This window comes from Bos grunniens, chromosome 4 (genome assembly GCF_055505025.1).
Source record: "Bos grunniens cultivar Pamir isolate PY7600 chromosome 4, Bosgru_T2T1.0, whole genome shotgun sequence".
Classification (NCBI taxonomy): domain Eukaryota; kingdom Metazoa; phylum Chordata; class Mammalia; order Artiodactyla; family Bovidae; genus Bos; species Bos grunniens.
The window spans coordinates 45,768,377-45,789,990 of record NC_141168.1 but is presented as its reverse complement, the minus strand read 5'-3'; the positions used below and the strand labels follow the sequence as shown (position 1 = coordinate 45,789,990).

The window sequence follows — 21,614 nt, the reverse complement described above, 5'->3', positions numbered from 1 at the left end:
TGAAAGTCTAGAAGGGTACATTTTGCTTTCATAAACTAGTCTTAAATAAAATTTCAACCAATATAAACCTTAAAAACAAGAAAAGGCAACTGAATAATGTTAATAAAATAATGCAGGAAAGTAAGGTAGGTTTGGTTTGGTTATTCCTGAGCAATGTATGTTTTATATTTGGGTGGAGATGAAGGATATAATTGAGCCATTAAGTTATTTTTTTTCAAAGTGTTATTACTCATTGCCAATAATAAGTTATTGCTCAACTGAGTATGTGATGTGGTAGTTGGTAATCAGATTCTAAAGATGTGGTGAGAAGAGAAAAAATATTTTGAATAAGAGGTTACTGAGACAGTTAAATAATATTCCTTTAAAAAACTGGTTCTGTTTTTCTCTTTACACTTCAAAATTAGTGTAATTAAAGTAGGGTCAACCATGTTTAACGAAATAGATGGAGTTCTATAGACTTTCTTGATAGAAATACTGTACAGAATATGTTAATAAAAATCTTAATTTTATTTCTTAACTAACAATATTAAAGCCCTTAAGGGATTTAGCACAGATATTTAAAATTCTGAATCTGTGTGCAGAAAAAATTAAAACACAGCCCCATTTTATAGAACCTGCATATAATATCATAAAATTATGTGGGTAAGTTTTTAAACTTTATTTTATATTAGCACGCATGCAGTATTTTATGTTTTATCTTACAAAGACATTATGCTTTATGGTGTAGCAAAGCAATATAGAACTCAGGAAGCTTCACTTGATCACTTGATTCCAGCAGCTGATATCTCAAAGGTAGTCCATTTTACTGTAGTCTGAGATTGCTGGCCACAAGAACTTAAACTGCAAGTATATTAAAGTGTTTTCTCATAATAAGTTACCTCAAGTGAATGAGAAATGTGAGATGTAAATGAGAGGTTATAGTATTTTTAGAGAATCCTTGAGAAAATTTATGGATAATACTAATTTCTGTCTAGTTTTTTCTATCTCTTTAAAATATTTGACTCTCAAAGATATGAGAGTCAAAATGTTTTATTTGATCTTCCAAATTTGAATAAAGAAGGATTTATCACCAAATTATTTGGGGGATTATTTTTCAAAATGTAGATTAGAGATCAGAATTATAAAATTTATATATTCCATCCTCTGTACTATTGTTTCAGCAACCATTTGGGGGAACAGCCATATAGTTGCTAATCAAGATGTATATTAAAATACATATTCCCAGTTTTCAATATAATACAGTAGAGGAAATTTCTTTAAAAAGAGATAAACTTTTTGACAATTGAACCTTCTAAACCTTTCTACCAATTTAACTTTAAAAAGTTTCTTTTAATTATAAATAATAGTATTTATACATAGTAAGTATATCTCTCACTTTTAGATTTAGTAGCAATAATATTTCCAATTTTCCTACTAAGTTCATTTAAGTTTTTTGATACCTGAACAAATGATTGAAAATACTTTATTGAAAGTCCTTACCATGCCTTTTTAATAGAGACCATGGAAAATAAAGAAATAAATTATTGCTCTAATGCTGTCAAGGAACTGTAATACACTAATTGGAAATTATTTTTATATTGATGTGAGATAATATTATGTAAAATAGTTTCAGATTTTGAGGCCATGCAATCTTGTTCACAAGCATTACTTTCCGTATCAGTGTTACTTGAGCACTCCACCAAGAATTGGTTCTTTAGGAAAGCTGTAACTGAATGTTTCATTGCATAATATGAGAAATCTTTAGAGATGCACTCTTCACTTACCTTCATAGTTCATAATTGTCCACATTCTTTTTTAAAAGTTTCCTAATTTCTCCTTTTATCATGCACTTTTCCATACCATACCCTCACTTGATTCCCTTTTCAGGTCATTTTGGGGATATAAAAACATTGAAAATTTAAAAAGTAAAATCAAGCCCTTCTGTTTTGGCCTCTAAGTAATTCATTTTTCTCAGTGCATCAGAAGCATAATGCTTACTTTTTTCATAACCTTTTTGGTGGGAAACTTTTCTGATGCTTTATCCTTTAGTTGTTTTCTTTGGTAATAAAAGGAAAAAAATATGACAAGAAGAATTCATTTTAGAGTTTTTCACTTTAGAGATTCAACAATGAGCTGGGTGTCAAGTAGTAAATTACTTGAAATGAAAAATTCTAGAAATGACACCTAAAAATACTAGAAATGAACCTTGATGACATTTATAAAATTTTCCTTTTCATAGTTTAACCTTGAAATATCTTTTAATTCTAATTGGTATATATATATATATATATATATATATATATATATCCATATGTGATAGTTCCCAGTGCTGTTTTTCAACCACTTGGTTAATTTTTCTTGAAAAATATGATTTAAAAGTACTATATATATAAGATATATATAGTACTTTAATATTATATACGTAATATTAATATATATAATATTATATTATACATTATAATTATATAATATATTTATATTATAATATATAATATATATAAATATATAGTCTATATATAATATAATAATTACATAACATATTATAATATTATAATATGTAATATATTATATATACTTATATATATAAAATATATATAGTGCTTTAATATTAAAGATATTAAATATCTTTAAATAGCATATAAAGTTCAAATTTTGAACTCCTGAAGTGCCGAAATAGTTGGTATTTTTTATTTAGGAAATTACTTTTATCTCTCTGACAGACTAATGACGTAGGTTCAAGTGCCCTATCTTTTCTGATTTGTGAATCAATAAATTATTTTCAAATAACTTTGGTTATGTTGGTGTGAAATATGATTCAAATATAATTAATATTTGTTAAATTGAATTCTTTAGTGTCTCAAAAAGTATATTTGTTATTTTGTGGATGGTAACTAATCCAATTAATAAGGAAAAAGTCACTAACCCTTAAGAACAAATAGACCATAGATATATTAACTGGAGTTTCAAAACTTCAGGAAGAAAAATCCCTAAACAGCCTTTAAGCTATAGGTAAAACTAGACCTGTGATTTGTATCAGCTTTTCTAGTGTACTCCTAATTTTGATAGAAGTACAGATATAGTATTATCTTACCCTCAGAGAGGAAAGAGGATTCTTAAGTTTTGTATTTATGTAGTATTGCGAGATGGCTTTCTTAACTCTTGGCTTTTATGTCCATCTCTCTTCATTTTTATAAACCAATTTTATTTTGTTTTATTTTGGTCAGCTGGTTAGAAAAACAAATTTTTTTTGGTAGTTAATTCTCCAGGACTAAAGAAACAGGTTATTTATCCTCATTTTAATCTTTAGAAGAGAAATTTTCCTCTGTTTTGCAAATGATGCTTCAGTGAAGGACTTCATTAAACATAACTCATATATTGTTCATTCTTATTGAAGCTTGCCATTTTTGAAAAAGAAAGCATCAGATGAAATAACATATGCTGAAGATACTGCTAATTCAATTGGACTTTTGGGTGAGTTAAGATGATTGGGCCACTGACAAGAAGGAAATATCTCTTTCACTAAGTTTCACTAAGAATACTCCTTCTCTTTTCTTGTTTTCTGGTTGCAGATTAATCATAGTGTGCTTGGTGATATTTTTGTATTATCTTCCACTCAGGTGTTTCATGATACCAACAGGATTTTTTGTTCCTTAATTATAAGGACTGGCAGATACTTCTTTGTGCTTATATGTCTTGATGTTATGTATTTAGTTTGTTGAAATGTTTAACATTTTTTTGTGTGTAAATCAGAAGTACATGTTCCTCTCAGTAATCACAGAAATGTTTTCATCTTTGAACTCTAATAACTGCTTGAATCTAATTGATTGCTGGAATTGATTGAGGGCCCAATTATTTATTAAATAATTTAAGATCATAAAATGCTGGAATATTGGGAACTTTAATATAATATACATAAAGATGCCTGTGTTTTATATACAAAAATATAAAAAAATCACAGGCAGTTGTTTATATTTGGCTTATAGCTCAATTTTATAGAGAAAGAAAATAATAGAAATAAGATAAAACACTATGGCTCCTTGAATCAGCCCGAGACATGACAGCATGTTCCCAAAACAAATCCTAAATTAAATTTATGCTTATTAATTTAGTTTTTGTTTATATAGTAGAAACAAAAGAAATACAAATTATAAGTAAGTATTTACTGAATATTTATGTTCCTAACATTATATTCCATATTGAAAGATGACAGAAACTAGTAAAGTACTAGTATCATTTAAAATTTTTAACATAGACACTAACACTTTTATGTCTAAATAAAGTTTCATAGTCTTCATCTGTAGATACTTTGGGAGGAATTATTGTGGCCTACAGTGGGTGAAGAAGGATATTAGAATAAACATGGGGAGTTAGATAAGATGACCTTAAGGAACAGGCAGGTTGGAAACTAATGGGAAACTTTAATTCTATGAATCTCTATCATCAATAGAAATTTACAGTGAGAAGCCAACCCGGAAGAGGATATGATAGTTATTAACAGATTAAAATGTGTAGATTTGGTTTGGTTGATAACATTTAAAAACTCTCTGTTGCCCTTATTACTTTTAAATATGCATTTGTATAATAAATACATAGCCCTTTCTTACTGTGTCAGTCTGCTGTTTGTTGAATGCCTGCCCACAGAGCATGTTATTGCCTCATTTGAGGGCAATATGAACTCTTAGCTAAAAAATGAACTCCTTTCACTGATTACTTACAATAAGTACTGCTGTTCTGTCCTTTATTAATTGCTGGAAACATGAGTTGAAACTAAATTGTAATACAAAGTTTTGAAAAAAGGATATTCATTTTAACTAATAATTTCCAGTTTCTACTTGTGCTGTTTATAAAAGTGAATTATATTACTTTTTCTCCTAAATAATAGATATTTTTCCACTTAACAGCAGGATTCTGGAAACACGAAGGAAAAAGTTGGTACTCCGCCCTGAGATTATAAAACAGGAAACCATGAAAGATGATCTGAACTTACAGGAACTAAAATGATAGTGAAACAGACAAGAAACCTTAGCATTTCCCATAAACTTGGTTTGGGTAATTTTGTTGGAAAAGTTTAGTTGTTCCTATTGCCTAATTTGTTTCAAAACATAGTTTTCAACCACAAAGGAGGGTCCCCCAAAATTAAGAGAATAATCTTGAGCCTGTCTTTTTTTTTTCTCCAGTGTTAGTTTTTGCAGATAGATTCTCCTAAAGCTAGGCTGTCTCCTTCATGCTCCCTCCTCCTGTCCACTTGCTTACCCACTCACTGACTACCCTCAGAGATAAACATTATGCAGGACCTAATGCAAAACACAGATCTTCAAGGGACATCTAATTATCTCTTTCCCTCAGAGAATCCAAGCAGATCTTTTTCCATCCTGAAGCTGATACTCCTGACTGCAGTTGTTCTGCAGGTGCCCAGAAGGCATGGATCATTTTCAGAATCCCACTGATCATTTTCAGATTCTCTTAGGGATCATACATGGAGGACTTCGCCAGAGCAAATGCAATCCAGTTTGAAGTATAGGCTAAAGCCAATTCAGAAGTTGTTTAGATATGACTGAAAAGGAATCTTCCCTATCCTCCATCCCTGCCACAATAACTTGAACATAAAATTATTACCAGCAGGACAAAGACTGCCTAGAAACACTATCTTCCAGTCTGTCACTAAACTGAGGGGGCAGAGCTCAGCTGGAACTTTTCTAAGCAAAGGATACATTATTAGAGGCAATAGATTACTGGCTGTCTATCTAGGGAGGAAAACTCTCAGCCCTTTTCTAAGGCTAACTCATTTAATTCTCACAGCAATCTTTAAAGTAGTAACTATTTCTATACCAATTTATGGATGAGAAAACTGAGACACAAGTTTATACAAGTAGTAGGATGGCAGAAAGTGAAGAGGAACTAAAAAGCCTCTTGATGAAAGAGGAGAGTGAAAATTTTGTTTAAAGCTCAACATTCAGAAAACGAAGATCATGGCATCTGGTCCCGTCACTTCATGGCAAATAAATGGGGAAACAGTGGAAACAGTGTCAGACTTTATTTTTTTGGGCTCCAAAATCACTGCAGATGGTGACTACAGCCATGAAATTAAGAGACGCTTACTCCTTGGAAGGAAAGTTATGGCCAACCTAGATAGCATATTAAAAAGCAGAGACATTACTTTGCCAACAAAGGTCCATCTAGTCAAGGCTATGGTTTTTCCAGTGGCCGTGTATGGATGTGAGAGTTGGACTGTGAAGAAAGCTGAGCGCCAAAGAATTGATGCTTTTGAACTGTGGTGTTGAAGACTCTTGAGAGTCCCTTGGACTGCAAGGAGATCCAACCAGTCCATCCTAAAGGAGATCAATCCTGGGTGTTCTTTGGAAGGACTGATGCTAAAACTGAAACTCCAGTACTTTGGCCACCTCATGGGAAGAGTTGACTCATTGGAAAAGACTCTGATGCTGAGAGGGATTGGGACAGGAGAAGGGGACAACAGAGGATGAGATGGCTGGATGGCATCACCAACTCGATGGACATGAGTTTGGGTGAACTCCGGGAGTTGATGATGGACAGGGAGGCCTGGCATGCTGTGATTCATGGGGTCGCAAAGAGTTGGACACGACTGAGACACTGAACTGAACTGAACTGAAGTGGTCAAGCAGGATTTAATCTTAGGCAATCTTGTTCTAGCTGCTAAATACCATTCTTTTCTTCTTGGGAAGGAAAGGCTGAGTTGATTGTTGGCCAAGTGGTACAAGGATAGATAGGGTGTTTTGTGTGTGTGTGTGTATGTGTGTATGTATTTAAAATTACATGATCCAGTTTGAATCTCTGATGATGATATTTTAATAATCATGTTACTAACACTTTATCCTTAAAACTGTAAATAAACATATGTCATTGTTATTAAATAGCATTCATTCATCTTTCTGACAGGTGACTTAATGAAAATACAAAATTCTGAATTGAGGATTCAAATTTGTAAGTGTATTATTGACTTTTATCATGCAGAACCACCAAAAAAGCATATTACAGGTAAAGTTTTCAATACTGTTTCAGTAATAACTTGTGTCTTTATAAAACAGAACATTCTCATTTCTCTTTGAACTTGTAAAGACAGAGCGGGGATCATAAATGCAACACATCAAAAACAGTCTATTTTGGCAGTCTCAAGCTCTTCAGTCATTTTAAACAAAAAAATTATGTTTTTCTCAACTTTAGATATTCTGATGTTAAATATTTATAACAGAATTTTTAAGGTTAAACCCAAACTAGTTTAATTATAATTATTACTATTAATGTAATTTAATACTGTTGATAATATTATTATTTTCTAACATTTATAATGTTAGATCCCCAAAGCTAATACCATTCTCCACCACTTCTGGAAAAAGAATTCTGCATGTTACAGCTAAGGGATCTTAATATATAATGATAAAATGAGTCACACTGAAATGGGTAGTATCAAGACAGGGGGCACTTGCAATATGGAGGATATAATGTTACTTTAGGATATATTTCCTACCTTCATAGTTTCCATAATTTATAATCAGTTTAGGAAAGGAGAGAAGATATAAAATACATTTTAAAGTTCTCTTTTCCTTAAGATAGGTGAAAATAAGACTCTGGTAGGAAAAAAAGATTACTTAGAATAGGGGAAAATGGGAAGACATCTGAAGTGAAGAAATGAGTAGAGAGATTATTAACTCTCAGATTCGAGATATCAATGAGATAAACAGGAGGAAGTGTTTGATAGATAGTAGACACTGCATACTAATGGAAATACAGGTTTGGAATTCACCCAAATAGAGATGAAAATTGAAACCATCTGGATGCTTGAGTTTTTCCCAGGAGATAAAACACATACATGGGAAAGAACCAAGAATAACAGCATGGAGAGGGCCCATACTGAGATCCAGGGGGAAATAAACGATCCAAAGAAATTGGCAGTGACAGAAGGTTCAAAGTGGAGGATGAAAAGCAAAAGATCGTCATGTCTTGTATGCCAGTGAATAAAATATTTGATGAAGGAAGTAGTAGTCCTAATGTCAAATACTGTAGAGGCTTCTGTAATTGAAGAGTCAAAGTACCAATTGATGTGATATCTGGAAAACTCTAGTACATCTTTGGTGGAACTATTGCCATAAATAGAACAGATACAAGACCAAAGAATGAAAGGATTGTGAGAATAGAGGCAGTGAATGCAGACTTATATATTAAGATCAGATGGAGAAGAAAAAGAAGGAAGATGGAGAACAACTCAACTGGTAGCAAAATCAAAGAAGATATTTGGTTTCATTCATAATTTTTTGGATAGGGGAAAACTTCTTTTTCCCCTATAGGCAGAGAAACAAGAAGCTAGTATGTGGAAAATGAGAGGAAGAAATTCCCAAAGCATGAGAGGATGGAATTAAGAGTACAAGCATAAGGTTAACCTAGGCAATATATACACTGTCTTTTTAAGATAGAAAAAAAAGGAAACAAATGATGTATAAGATAAGACAGAGGAGTTAAGGTACAGAAAAGTGAGGCTGATCTTAATTTAACCAGGCTCTGAATATTGGAAACCTTAGGCAGTGCTCTCAGTAGCTGTCACACAGTTGGTTTCAGGTGATGGCATGGCTGGATATCTGGGACCACAGCTGAGAAGTCATCAGTAGGGCAATTGTATGAGACATATCCCTGGGGACAGGAATCAGGTTCATGAGCCTTAATATTACAATATCCTTCTATATAAATGTAAACTAAATATATAAAGATACAGTAAGCATGAAGTACAGGCATGCAACCAGGCTATTATGCAAATAAAACCATGATTTGCGAAAATATTTTATAGAATGAGAAAAGGCTTACAATAAAATGTTTAGCGGCTACAATTGAACATAAAATTCTACATACAGTGTATTGTTAAAATTATATGATATATTAAAAATATCAGTACTATAAGAAATATACCAGAATGTTAAGGTTGTTATCTCTGAATGATGAAATTATGCAACTTTTGGTTTCCTCTTTATACTTTTTATATACCTAAAGTGAGTAGCTAGGGCATACCATAGAGAACCCATCATAGCAAAGGACAGGGCCGTGTCCGGGGCTAAAGATCAAATGCATAAAGATGAAATAACAGATGTCTCAGAACCATGGCAAAGAATCTAGTTGGTCTCAAAAGTCAAGAAATCAGGGAGGTAGATAGTATATCACTACGAGAGAAAATAGCTGCATCTCAAGTAAGCAGGTACCCTCTGCTGTGTATTTAATCTCTCTTGAGTTGAGAGATTGTTGGGCAACCACCTGTGCAGCTGTGTCAAAGGAGAGGTGGTGGTGTTGCTCATGGGGGCTATTATCACCAAGAATCATACTTCCTTAAAATACCATTACATTTCACTAGCATTTATCAGAATAGCATTATATTTTCATTGCCAAATTACATTACCAAATTGCATAATTGTGGTTCCTTGAAAGCACTAAAGTCGTGAATTGACTTGAATATGAATACATTTAGTATCTGTAATTGTGCCATTTTCATTTATGGAAAAGTATATCTAGAGACAAGAAATAATGTTCATTTTAGCATTTAAGATATGTCTCTAAAACTGTGGTCCTATTTCAAATTCTACACTAGGGATCAGCAAACTATGGATCCTGAGCCAAAACCAGCCCTCTGTAAATAAACTTTTATTGGAACACAGCCATGCCCACTTATTTTTATACAGTTTATACCTGCTTTCGTGCTATGGTAGCAGTGTTGAATATTTGAAAGAGAAACCTTATAGGCTGCAAAACCTAAGATACTTATTACCTGGCCTATTATAGAGTAAATTTGCCTGCCCCATGCTATCCCATTTTAAAATGCCATATCAGTTCAGTTCCGTTGCTCGGTTGTTTCCGACCCTTTGCCATATACTTTAAAAAAATTTTTGTTGTTGTTGTTGCTGTTTAGTGATAAATTACTCATTTGTTTGTTTAATGTAGATGATTTCTATGTGAAATAATTGCACATATTATTCACTAATTGTTGTTAGGTTACCAGCAGGCTAGTTCCTCATATAAGATTAAAATGGCTGAAGTTGGAGAACTGGCAAAAACAATGATCCAGTCATTGGAGTTGCTTGAAAATCAACTTGTTGAGAAACTTTGGGTACTTAAAGCTCTGCAACATCTCTCAACTTCTGGTTTGTATATTACGTACATAACTGAACACTTCATTCTCAACTATTTTTGTTTTTATCTAATAATGTCGAGTCTATAAAACAATTTTAGAATTTATTTTCAGAAGTTAATTGTACTTTAATGGTGAAAGCACAAGCAGCCAGTGGAATCTGTGCTCACCTCAATGACCCAGATCCCTCTGGACAACTTTTATTTCGTTCATCTGAAATACTTTGGAACTTACTGGAAAAATCTTCAAAAGAAGAAATCATACAACAGCTTAGTAACTTGAAATGTTTGCTGTAAGTATATGGAGTTAGATAGGAATGTTTTTAGCCTTAAAATGATAGCTGGTGACATAACTAAACTCTGTTTAAATTTGTGTTCAATTAGGTTTTTGATTCATGTGATAGCTATGTTTCAGGACTTTTTTTTGTACCATGGTATAAATGTATTTGCATAATAACAAGTCTTTTCTTTCTATGTGGAAGACATTTAAAGTAGTTTGTTAACAAAAGTAAATTGTGTCCTTGAGTATATATAAAGTAAAATTAGATATTTAAAAGGACTCTCTCATTTGTTCATTTAGTAAACCTATTTTTGAGTATTTACTCTCTTCTAGATATTGCAGTAAGAATTAGCAATAAAATGAGTGAGACTTATTCATTGATTTATCAAATAATTACTGTCTGCTCTGTACCAAGTTCAGTACTAGGCTGCGGAAGTACAACTGGAAACAGTATAGAGGTGGTCTCTATACTGCCATGGCTTTCATGGCACTTGTATTACGTTAAGAGAGACAAGTAAATAGGCAACTAGAAGAGAGCATACTAAACATTATGAAAGAGAATTGTTGCAAGGTCCTTCATGTTCTCCAGAAGAGGGTAGATCAGTACATTTTTGTTTGCAAGTGACTGAACCCCTAACTCAACTGATTTAAACCAAATAGGAAATTTATGAGTTCATGTAACTACAGAGTCAAGGATAAAACTGATTTCATGTGCAGCTGTATTCAAGGCTCAGCAAATATCAGGACTTGAGCCGGCTTCATCTCTCTTCACTGTTTTCCACTGTGTTGGCTTAAGTCTCAAGATCCATATGGTTAGACCCAAGAAGTCTAGAATCACATCATCACAACCCCAAACCAAGCAGAAGAGAAGACTTCCTGTTCCAAAAGCTCAAAGAAAACTTTTCTGAGTTCCTGCTAACCTGGTGCTGACCATATGCCCATTCCAGAGTGAATTACTAGTGACAGAAAGAAGGAATGCTCTAACTAGCTTCCTTTTAGTTAAAGGCAGCATCACAAGAAACAAAAGTGGGGAAAGAGTGACGGCCTAAATAAAAATAAGGATACTGTTATCATAAGAAGAGCAAGCAGGTCCTAGAAGATAAAGTGACAAATGCCCATTGTACAGGGAACCTAACCCGTATTTGGAGAGTTAATGAACACTTCATAACAAACCCTAATCTGGTATCTGAATGCTAAATGTGAGTTAGCAACACAAGAGTTTTGCATGTAGAGAGCATCCTAGACAGAGGAAGAGAAGGGAAAGCAGAATTTAGCAAAATTGAAAAATTTAAAGAAATTCAATATAGTAAGAGAGAAAATACAGGGTAGAATGGTGAAAGATGAAGCTAACGATGTTAGCAGAGATCATAGCATGGAAGGCCTGATAAGCCGTGGTAAAGAGGTAGGACTTTATCCTGAGAACAAAGGAAAAAGCCTTTAAGTAATTTTAGAAAGAAGAATGATGTAACTGAATCTTTATTTTAGAAAAGTCACTTTGACCACCATGTATAGACTCGATTGAGAGATTCTTATTTGCTCCCTCAGTGAATTACAGGTAGATTTGGAAAGAGAAAAGATTAGAAATATTTTGAAATGAATAAAAAAGGGAGATTTTGGTGGGAAATACTTGAGTATTTCCATAGAAATATAGCTTTAAAGATATGATTTTATTTTTTAGGGCTTTGAAGGAAGTATTTAAAAATCTGTTTATAAGAGGCGTTAGTCATTATGATCGTCAGCTTAGAAATGACATATTAGTGATCACAACAATTATATCTCAAAATCCTGGGGCACCAATGATTGTAAGTATAAATCAAATTGCATTTTAATTTTAATTGTGGAAGCGGTGGGTGTAGGGGGCAGGAAGGAGTCCTAAACGGTGTTGTAACATTTATGTGAAAGTGAAAGTCATTCAGTCATGTCCGACTCTTTGAGTGACCCCATGGACTGTCCATGAAATTCTCTAGGCCAGAATACTGGAGTGAGTGGCCTTTCCCTTCTCCAGGGGATCTTCCCAATATTTATGTACTTTGTTGTAAATACCAGGTTATGTCATTATGGTCACCAGTATACTTGCGGTCTGCCAATTCTTCTTTGCATCCCTTTGGACAGCTGAGATCTTCCTCATGTACTCAATATTTACTGTTCATGATGTTTTTCATCTCTTCCTGATGATATGAGTTTCTAACTGTTATCATTCCTTTCACCCAAAGAACTTCCTTCACCATTCCTTGTGATGCAGATCTGCTGACTGCTAGCAACAAATTTTCTTAGTTTCTTGTATCTTAGAATAGCTTTAATTAACTTTAATTCTTGACATCTGTGTTCACAAAATACGGAATTCTAGATGCAATTTTTCTTCTGTTTTAGCACTTTAAAGATATCATTCCACTGTCTTCTGGCCTCCATTGTTTTCTATGAGAAGCAGTCATTATTTCAAATTGCTGTTCTATGTAAAATGTATCACTTTGTCCTCTGTTTTCAAGATTTTCACTCTGTTTTTGGTTTTCAGCAGTTTTACTATAATGTGCCAAGATATTATTTTTTCTCTGTATTTGCCCTGATTGAGATTCATAGATCTTCCTGAATATGTTAGTGTTGTTCAGTGTCTGACTCTGCGACCCCATGGACTGCAGCACGCCAGGCTTCCCTGTCCTTCACCATCTCCTGGAGTTTGCCCAAACTCATGTCCATTCAGTTGGTGATGCCCTCCAACCATCTTATCCTCTGTCATCCCCTGCTCCTCCTGCCTTCAATCTTTCCCAGCATCAGTCTTTTCCAATGAGATGGCTCCTGGCATCAGGTGGCCAAAGTATTGGAGCTTCAGCTTCAGCATCAATTCTTCCAATGAATATTCGGTATTGATTTCCTTTAAATTTACTTATTAACTTTGATTTAAATTTGCTGAATATGTAAATTTAAGGAAAAACCAGTGATTCAGTGGCTCAGATGCTAAAGAATCTGCCTGCCATGCAGAAGACCCAGGTTCAATCTCTGGTTGGGAAGATCCCCTGGAGAAGAGAATGGCTACCCATTCTAGTATTCTTGCCTGGAGAATTCCATGAACAGAGGAGCCTGGAGGATTACAGTCCATGGGTCTCAAAGAGTCGACCCGACTGAGCAGGTAACACTTTCACTTTCACTTGGAGAGTTTGAGACCACAATTCTTTAAATATTTTTCCAACACCATTCTCTCTCTCCTGTCCTTCTGAAACTGATTATACTTAATTTCTTTGATATTATCCCACAGGTTGCCTGTGATTGCCTCTGTCTTCTAGTTCTTCAAACCACTAAGATTACAGGTTTACCCTGAATTTTAGCATCTCTTTAAGGTGCAGGGCCTGGCCTCAGTCTAAAAGTCATTTTTTTCATTCATTACCTACATAGCTTCCTAGTCAAGGCTGCAATATGTAGGTGGACCTGTGTTTCTGTGGAAGCCTTTGGTCAGTCAATAAATCTTCATTAGCATCCTTGCAAACACTTGGGTGAATTCCATGAATGTGAATCAACAGGTATAACATCTTCACATTTTCAAGAAAACAGGTAGATCTTAAAGTAGTAGGAATATATAGTTGCAAGCTCAAAAGCCCAAAGTTTGTCTTATAAATTCTTCCTAATGTACAAAGTCCACCTAGAATCTCTCTGTAAGGAATGAGTTCCCTCATGCTGAAATGTTTGCGGTTCTCGTCATTCTTCAGGGCTTTTTGGGTTAAATAGGAATTGTTTGTTTTCTCTTGACCAAGCCTTTCATATATGAGAGTGGTTGATGTCAGGATGAAGAACTGGGGGGTGTTAAGAAGAAAAGCTGTTGAAAATAACTATTTTCTTTCCTTGTTTTGTCAATTGAAGCTGTGGATAATGAATTACATAAGTAACTTATAGTAAAACATTTTTAGGTTCCTAACAAATTTTAAACAGCATCTTATAAAATATTCATAGAATAATATAAAATATTTCTTAGGACCTACAAAATTAAGTTTAATATTAAATAAAGTACAGGCTTATCTGGCTATATGCTTTTATTTTCTTGCTTTCATCCCTTCCTATTATTAGTGCTTTATGAATTCAAATCAATGACAAAGGAGAATGTGACAAATATACTTAAATATTAGGTAAATATGGGAATCTGTAACCTAATTTCCATATAACTAATTCATCCGTTTCTTTTGTGTATTTTTATTAGGAGTCTGGCTTTACCAGGGATTTGATATTATTTGCGACATTTAATGAAGGTAAAAACCATAAAATTTTCAAGTTATAATTATCTTAATATGTCTTATACATCATTTCAGCTTTTATTTTCCTTTTCCTTTTTTTCTCCCTCACAGTTAAAAGTCAAAATCCTTTGGTAAAAGGTCTTAAGCTTTCTAATTCCTATGAAGATTTTGAGTTGAAGAAATTGCTGTTTAATATAATTGTGATCTTATGTAAAGATTTATCTACTATACAGGTAAAAAGTAATCAAAACAAAAACTTAAATTGTCTCACTTTGTAGTATAACTTTTTAAAAGTCACAGCTGCAAATCTTTCATCAGTCCATATGTTTACCATACTACTACTACTACTAAGTTGCTTCAGTCATGTCCGACTCTGTGCGACCCCATAGATGGCAGCCTACCAGGCTCCCCGCCCTTGGGATTCTCCAGGCAAGAATACTGGAGTGGGTTGCCATTTCCTTCTCCAATGCATGAAAGTGAAAAGTGAAAGTGAAGTTGCTCAGGCAGGTCCGACTCTTAGCGACCCCGTGGACTGCAGCCTACCAGGCTCCTCCATCCATGGGATTTTCCAGGCAAGAGTACTGGAGTGGGGTGCCATTGCCTAAGTAACAAACTCTTACTCACTGGAATTTCATCTTTTCAAAATTTTTCATATCTATTAATGAATAGTGATTTTACCTAAATTAAAATCAAACAAGTCAAGGAAAAGCAGGAGAACCTGGGAGATTTATTTATATATTTAGAGCTGCTAAAAAGAGAACATAATATGAAAGGCAATCCATATAGGCCCACCCAGCCTAATAGTCTCCCTGACCATAGTAATAAGGGATGATTTAATGCTAGAAGAATTGCTCATCTCTGTGATGCCCCTTTCAAGCCTTATGACCCTGCTTTTTCTCCACACAAATCTAACTTCTTTGTACACACACACACACATATATAAACACTCGGCTTCCCTGGTGGCTAACACAATAAAGAATCCACCTGCAATGCGGGAGACCTGGGTTCGATCCTTGGGTCAGGAAGATTCCCTGGAGAAGAGAATGGCTACCCACTCTAGTATTATGGACTGGAGAATTCCATGGACAGAGGAGCCTGGCGGGCCGCAGTCCATGGGGTCACAAAGAGTTGGATATATGAGTGACTGACTCATATATATATTATCCATGAATTATCTTAATACTTTATATCCTAAATAAAGCATGATGTAATTTGAAGAACACTGGAAATGAATTTCAGTCTGTATTATCATCTACTTGCTATATGACCTTGGCAAAGTCACCTGAACTTTCTGAGGCTCAATTCCTCCGTCTCTTGTGAGACTGAGATAAAGGCTTTGTAAAAGGTAATAGAAAAAAATGACTACTTATTAACAATTCCATCTGTTTAGTTAATAATACTAAATTAGTTGAAATTTCATTTTAGTCTTAAAACTCAAGTTCCAGGGAGGCATTCAGTCTATTAACATTATTAGTAATAATATAAAAGTGGTGTAGTATGGTGATTAAGGCTTTAGTCAGGTAGACTCCAGTTTCTTTGCTTTCTAGTAATGTGATCTTGAATAAGTATTTTAGCTTATCTCAATTCCAGTTATCTCAATTTAAAAATGGAAAAAATACCTATCTCATGAAATTATTATGAGGATTAAAAGAGCTAAGAAAAATTTTTGGTAATACCACTTTGAGGAATATACCAAAAAATGCTCAGGAAAAAGCCTGTCTTTGTAATTATAACTTTATTATTCATATCAAAAACATGTACTCTGTAGAACCTAAATGTATTTTCTGAAATGTCATGTAGAAAATCAATAGAATGTGTTTTATTATTGCAATGGAGTATCATATAACTATTAAAATGACAGATACAGAGTCAAATGGCACAAAGGTTATGGTAAGTTACTTAAAGCACAGAGGTAAGCAGTGGAATCAATCAGTTTTTTTTCTGTCATATGTTTGTGTTTGTGGCTCAGTAGTGGTAGTGATAATGAATATGTGTACTATTACTTACAGTTCACAGAGTATTTAAAAAAAAATTATTCACTTAATATAGCAATGCTAGAACTAATAGTTATTTTTGCTTTCTCAGTTCTACATCTTGTGCTCTTTCCATGTGGAATAATATAAATTTCAGAAAAATCCATAGATACCGTTGTGAAAATGTCTTTGTAGAATAATGCCAGATGAAAAGAAAATTGAATAGAATATAGCACATGGTGTGTTACTATCTTGTGAACCATAAATATGTATCAGTCAGAATCAACTATAATATTAACTTGATTGTCATATTATCATAGCATTGTACTTTTTATTTTTATTGAAATCATGGATTCAATACAAACTAGATAGAGTACTTGTATAAGTTCTGTTGCCTGTGCTTAAAAATTAGCTGTAGTCATGATCATAACTTCAGACAAAATTGATTTCTTGAAGTGTACAATTTCTTAAAGTATACAACTCAAATATACAATTGAGTTTCTAAAAGGTTTCTTTTTTAGAAAAGCAAGGAAGGCAGAAATAACCACCAGCTTATTTGCCCCAAATTTTTGACTCTTGTGGTTTTATCATAAGCAGGAGCTATGTTATAGCAGTTCTACAGTTATAGAAACTGCATATATAAGTAATATAGATTTTTTAATTACTACTTATTATGTATTATTGTCAGCCATAGAGTGCATAGCCCAGAAAGGGGGATCATAGTGAACTGTTGTTATTATTGAGTTTGGGTTTTGGTTTTTTAGTTTTTGGTACTTAACATAGCTTGGAATCTTTAGGAAGGAAATATTTTGAAATCATCATCAATAACACATCAAATTGGAAATCTTTTATTAAATTTCCTTAAATTGTTTTAATTATGTTTCTAACATAGTACTTTTGCCTTTCTCGTAGCTATTAATTGATGGCAAAGTTATTTTGGCTTTGTTTACCTATGTTAAAAGGCCTGAGAAACACAAAATACTTGAATGGTCTGCAGCACAGTATGAAGAACTACAGCTGCACGCAATTGCCACTTTGTCATCAGTGGCTCCTTTTTTAATAGACGAGTACTTGTTCTATAAGGGAAATGCTCAAGTCCTTGAATTTCTAGCATGGTGTGATAACGAAGGTAAGTGGGCTTTCAGATTCCTGTCAAAATTCCAATTTACATATTTCAACTGAATAAAAGTGAAAATGAAGTCGCTCAGTCATGTCCAGCTCTTTGCGACCCTATAGACTATAGCCCACCAAGCTCCTCTGTCCATGGAATTTTCCAGGCAAGAATACTGGAATGGGTTGCCATTTCCTTCTCCAGAGAATTTTCCCAACCCAGGGATAGAACTTGGGTCTCCCGCATTGTGGGCAGACTCTTTACCATCTGAGCCACCAGGGAATCCTTCAACTGAATGGTGGTATACAAAAAGAAATACAATTAAAAGGAGAACGAAAAATGTTGCTCTGACCTTCAGTGATTTTAATATATTTAAATTCTGTTTAAAAAAAAAAGTCTGAGATTTCATTTGGAGTCAGACGTTAGTAAATGTTAGCTATACCTGATGCATACCTTTCGGTAAAGGAAATCATTCATTTAAACTGATTTAAATTCTTTATATTATTAGACCTATCCAATAATTATATTAAGTCCTATAATATTGAAATTAGTCATTCAACAAATATTTATTGAATGCCTCAGTTCAGTTCAGTTCAGTCGCTCAGTCGTGTCCGACTCCTTGCGACCCCATGAATCGCAGCACACCAGGCCTCCCTGTCCATCACCAACTCCCAGAGATCACTCAGACTCACGTCCATCGAGTCAGTGATGCCATCCAGCCATCTCATCCTCTGTCATCCCCTTCTCCTCCTGCCCTCAATCCCTCCCAGCATCAGAGTCTTTTCCAATGAGTCAACTCTTCGCATGAGGTGGCCAAAGTACTGGAGTTTCAGCTTTATCATCAGTCCTTCCAAAGAAATCCCAGGGCTGATCTCCTTCAGAATGGACTGGTTGGATCTCCTTGCAGTCCAAGGGACTCTCAAGAGTCTTCTCCAACACCACAGTTCAAAAGCATCAATTCTTCGGCACTCAGCCTTCTTCACAGTCCAACTCTCACATCCATACATGACCACAGGAAAAACCATAGCCTTGACTAGACGGACCTTTCTTGGCAAAGTAATGTCTCTGCTTTTGAATATGCTATCTAGGTTGGTCATAACTTTGCTTCCAAGGAGTAAGCGTCTTTTAATTTCATGGCTGCAGTCACCATCTGCAGTGATTTTGGAGCCCAGAAAAATAAAGTCTGGCACTCTTTCCACTGTTTCCTCATCTATTTCCCATGAAGTGATGGGACCGGATGCCATGATCTTCGTTTTCTGAATGTTGAGCTTTAAGCCAACTTTTTCACTCTCCACTTTCACTTTCATCAAGAGGCTTTTGAGTTCCTCTTCACTTTCTTCCATAAGGGTCGTGTCATCTGCATATGTGAGGTTATTGATATTTCTCCTGGCAATCTTGATTCTACCTTGTGCTTCTTCCAGCCCAGCGTTTCTCATGATGTACTCTGCATATAAGTTAAATAAGCAGGGTGATAATATACAACCTTGATGTACTCCTTTTCCTATTTAGAACCAGTCTGTTGTTCCATGTCCAGTTCTAACTGTTGCTTCCTGACCTGCATACAGATTTCTCAAGAGGCAGGTCAGGTGGTCTGGTATTCCCATCTCTTTCAGAATTTTCCACAGCTTATTGTGATCCACACAGTCAAAGGCTTTGGTATAGTCAATAAAGCAGAAGTAGATGTTTTTCTGGAACTCTCTTGCTTTTTTGATGATCCAGCGAATGTTGGCAATTTGATCTCTGGTTCCTCTGCCTTTTCTAATGCCTACTAGTTACCATATGTTGTTTTATCTGCTAAAGAAACATTTATATTCAAAATAATAAAATCCTACCTTCATGGAGCTTCAAATCTAGATCTCTAGCCACATATTGTCTGCTAAATTAACAAGAGCCATAATTTATATGACTATTTCATCTCAATTCTCATAATTCTTAGAAGGGAAATATATTCTTTAAAAAAAATTTATACAGAAGATACTGCTTTCTTTTCTGGTAGTAACTTTGCTTTGGAAATAATTTTACATTGTGAATTTTTATTAGATCAGGAATAGCACTCATTTATCAATGAGGGAGAGAAAACTATGGCTTATTTTTTTTCTCTAGCTTTTAGTATGATGAGTTATTAAATTGTCATGTTAAATTCAGTTCAGTTCAGTCGCTCAGTCGTATCCGACTCTTTGTGATCCCATGAACCGCAGCACACCAGGCCTCCCTGTCCATCACCAGCTCCCAGAGTTTACCCAGACTCGTGTCCATTGAGTCAGTGATGCCATCCGACCATCTCATCCTCTGTCATCCCCTTCTCCTCCTGCCCTCAATCTTTCCTGCACGTTAAATAAAACAATTCTCCTGCATCTCCTTTATATAATTTATATTTATAGAAATCTATGAGACCAAAGAAAAGCAAAAGGTAATGCTGCTTAACCAAAGGAACCCTGATGGCTAACAGTTATTTAGTACCTACTGTGAGGTAGGCCTTAACCCTTTCAACAGTATTAAATTGTTTAGGCTTCAAAACAAATCTAGGAGTTACAGGTTCTGTTATTAGCCCTGTAGGTCAGTGGATAGAACTCAGTCAGAGGAGTTCAATAACTTGTCCCTTTCAAATAGTAAGTAGCAGAGCCAGGATTTAATACAGGGAGTCTAGTTCCAGAATGCACATTCTTAAACGTATACACATTACTGAGAATAGTATTTTGAACTTTTTTTTTTAGCACCAAACAAAAAGGTACCTCTAAAAGAACCTTTCTAAGAATGCATATTATATCCAAGAAAGAGCAAGACTGACCATAAAGCTAGAGTAATTAAAATTATAATGTACTAAACTTGGAATAGACCAGTGAAATGGAATATATGGGAGGTGGGCATTATCAGAGATGATATTGCCAATCAATGAGAAAAAAATAGTGCTCGGGCAGTCGGCCCTCTGTGAGAAAAATAAAGATTAGATCTTTTCAACTTGTTTTAAAAAGTTAATTGCAAAATGAACTAAAACCCTAAATGTAAAACACTGTAAAAAATCTTAGAAGAAAACATGGGAAATTATCTCTATGATAATAGGGTGAAAAAAGATTTTTTTAAAAAACAGAAGAGTTTAAACTATAAGATTATAAAAGATTATTAAATGTATCAATTACTGTAAAACAGAAATATCTGTGTGACAGAATGACAGAATCTGAATAAGATAACAATCTACAAGTTGAGAGAAGATATTTATTCACCCCTCTGACTGATAAACAATTGGAATTCAGGCTCATAAAGAACTCTTAAATATCAAAAAGAAAATAACTCATTAGAGTAGACAAAGAATAAGGTTTTCCAAGAAAAATTTTCAAAATTTTTGAAGAAAATCTCAAATTTTCAAAAAAAGAAAATTAAAAGACACTCAACCCCACTGCACTACAGAGGAAATGTAATTGCTCTGCAAATTAAGATAACAGTGAACTACCATTTCACATTTAATAGATCAAGGAAAAAAAAATCTATTTTTATACATTGTATTCATATAACCACTTTGGGAAACAATCTGGCAACTTGAGTAGAACTTCATGTGGGTGTACCCTACAGGATTCTGGTGTCACAGGCAAAACACTTTGTGGGAACAAGAGGACATGAACTAGAATCATCTTAGCAGTTTGTACTAGTGAACAGATAAACTGTTATTTATAATGTGGATGTGGAAAACAGTTAAAACTGAGTGATCTCGATCTACTTGTAACCATGTGAATAATTTTTAAAACATAATGTTGAGTTAATAAAAAACAAATGACAAAAGATACATGCAATAATGATACATTTGAGTACAATTTAAAAATACATATTTGTATACAGTAAATAGAAAGAAGAGGGGAATTGAAATCACATTTACTTCCCTAAAAAGAAAAACCCTGAAGTATGACAAAATTTTACCATCT

The 21,614-nt window shown here is 34.2% G+C and overlaps 1 protein-coding gene across 11 annotated transcripts in view; it reads left to right on the top strand.

Moving 5' to 3' along the window:
• Positions 1-21,614, top strand: part of CFAP69 (cilia and flagella associated protein 69) — a 66,800-nt gene that overhangs the window by 13,156 nt on the left and 32,030 nt on the right. For 8 of the 11 annotated variants that reach the window (XR_015162351.1, XR_015162349.1, XR_015162350.1 and 5 more), the window contains exons 4-12: positions 533-642; positions 3,374-3,450; positions 6,895-6,993; positions 9,984-10,133; positions 10,235-10,412; positions 12,078-12,201; positions 14,583-14,631; positions 14,728-14,849; positions 17,502-17,718. Coding sequence is in view for 8 of the 11 variants with exons in the window: in XM_086396218.1 (XP_086252344.1) it covers positions 533-642; positions 3,374-3,450; positions 6,895-6,993; positions 9,984-10,133; positions 10,235-10,412; positions 12,078-12,201; positions 14,583-14,631; positions 14,728-14,849; positions 17,502-17,718 (1,126 nt within the window). In the remaining 3 variants the exon portion in view is untranslated. Of the gene's footprint in view, positions 1-532; positions 643-3,373; positions 3,451-6,894; positions 6,994-9,983; positions 10,134-10,234; positions 10,413-12,077; positions 13,258-13,375; positions 13,524-14,582; positions 14,632-14,727; positions 14,850-17,501; positions 17,719-21,614 lie in introns of those variants that run through there. The other 3 variants (XM_086396222.1, XM_086396225.1, XM_086396223.1) reach the window with 3 other exon arrangements.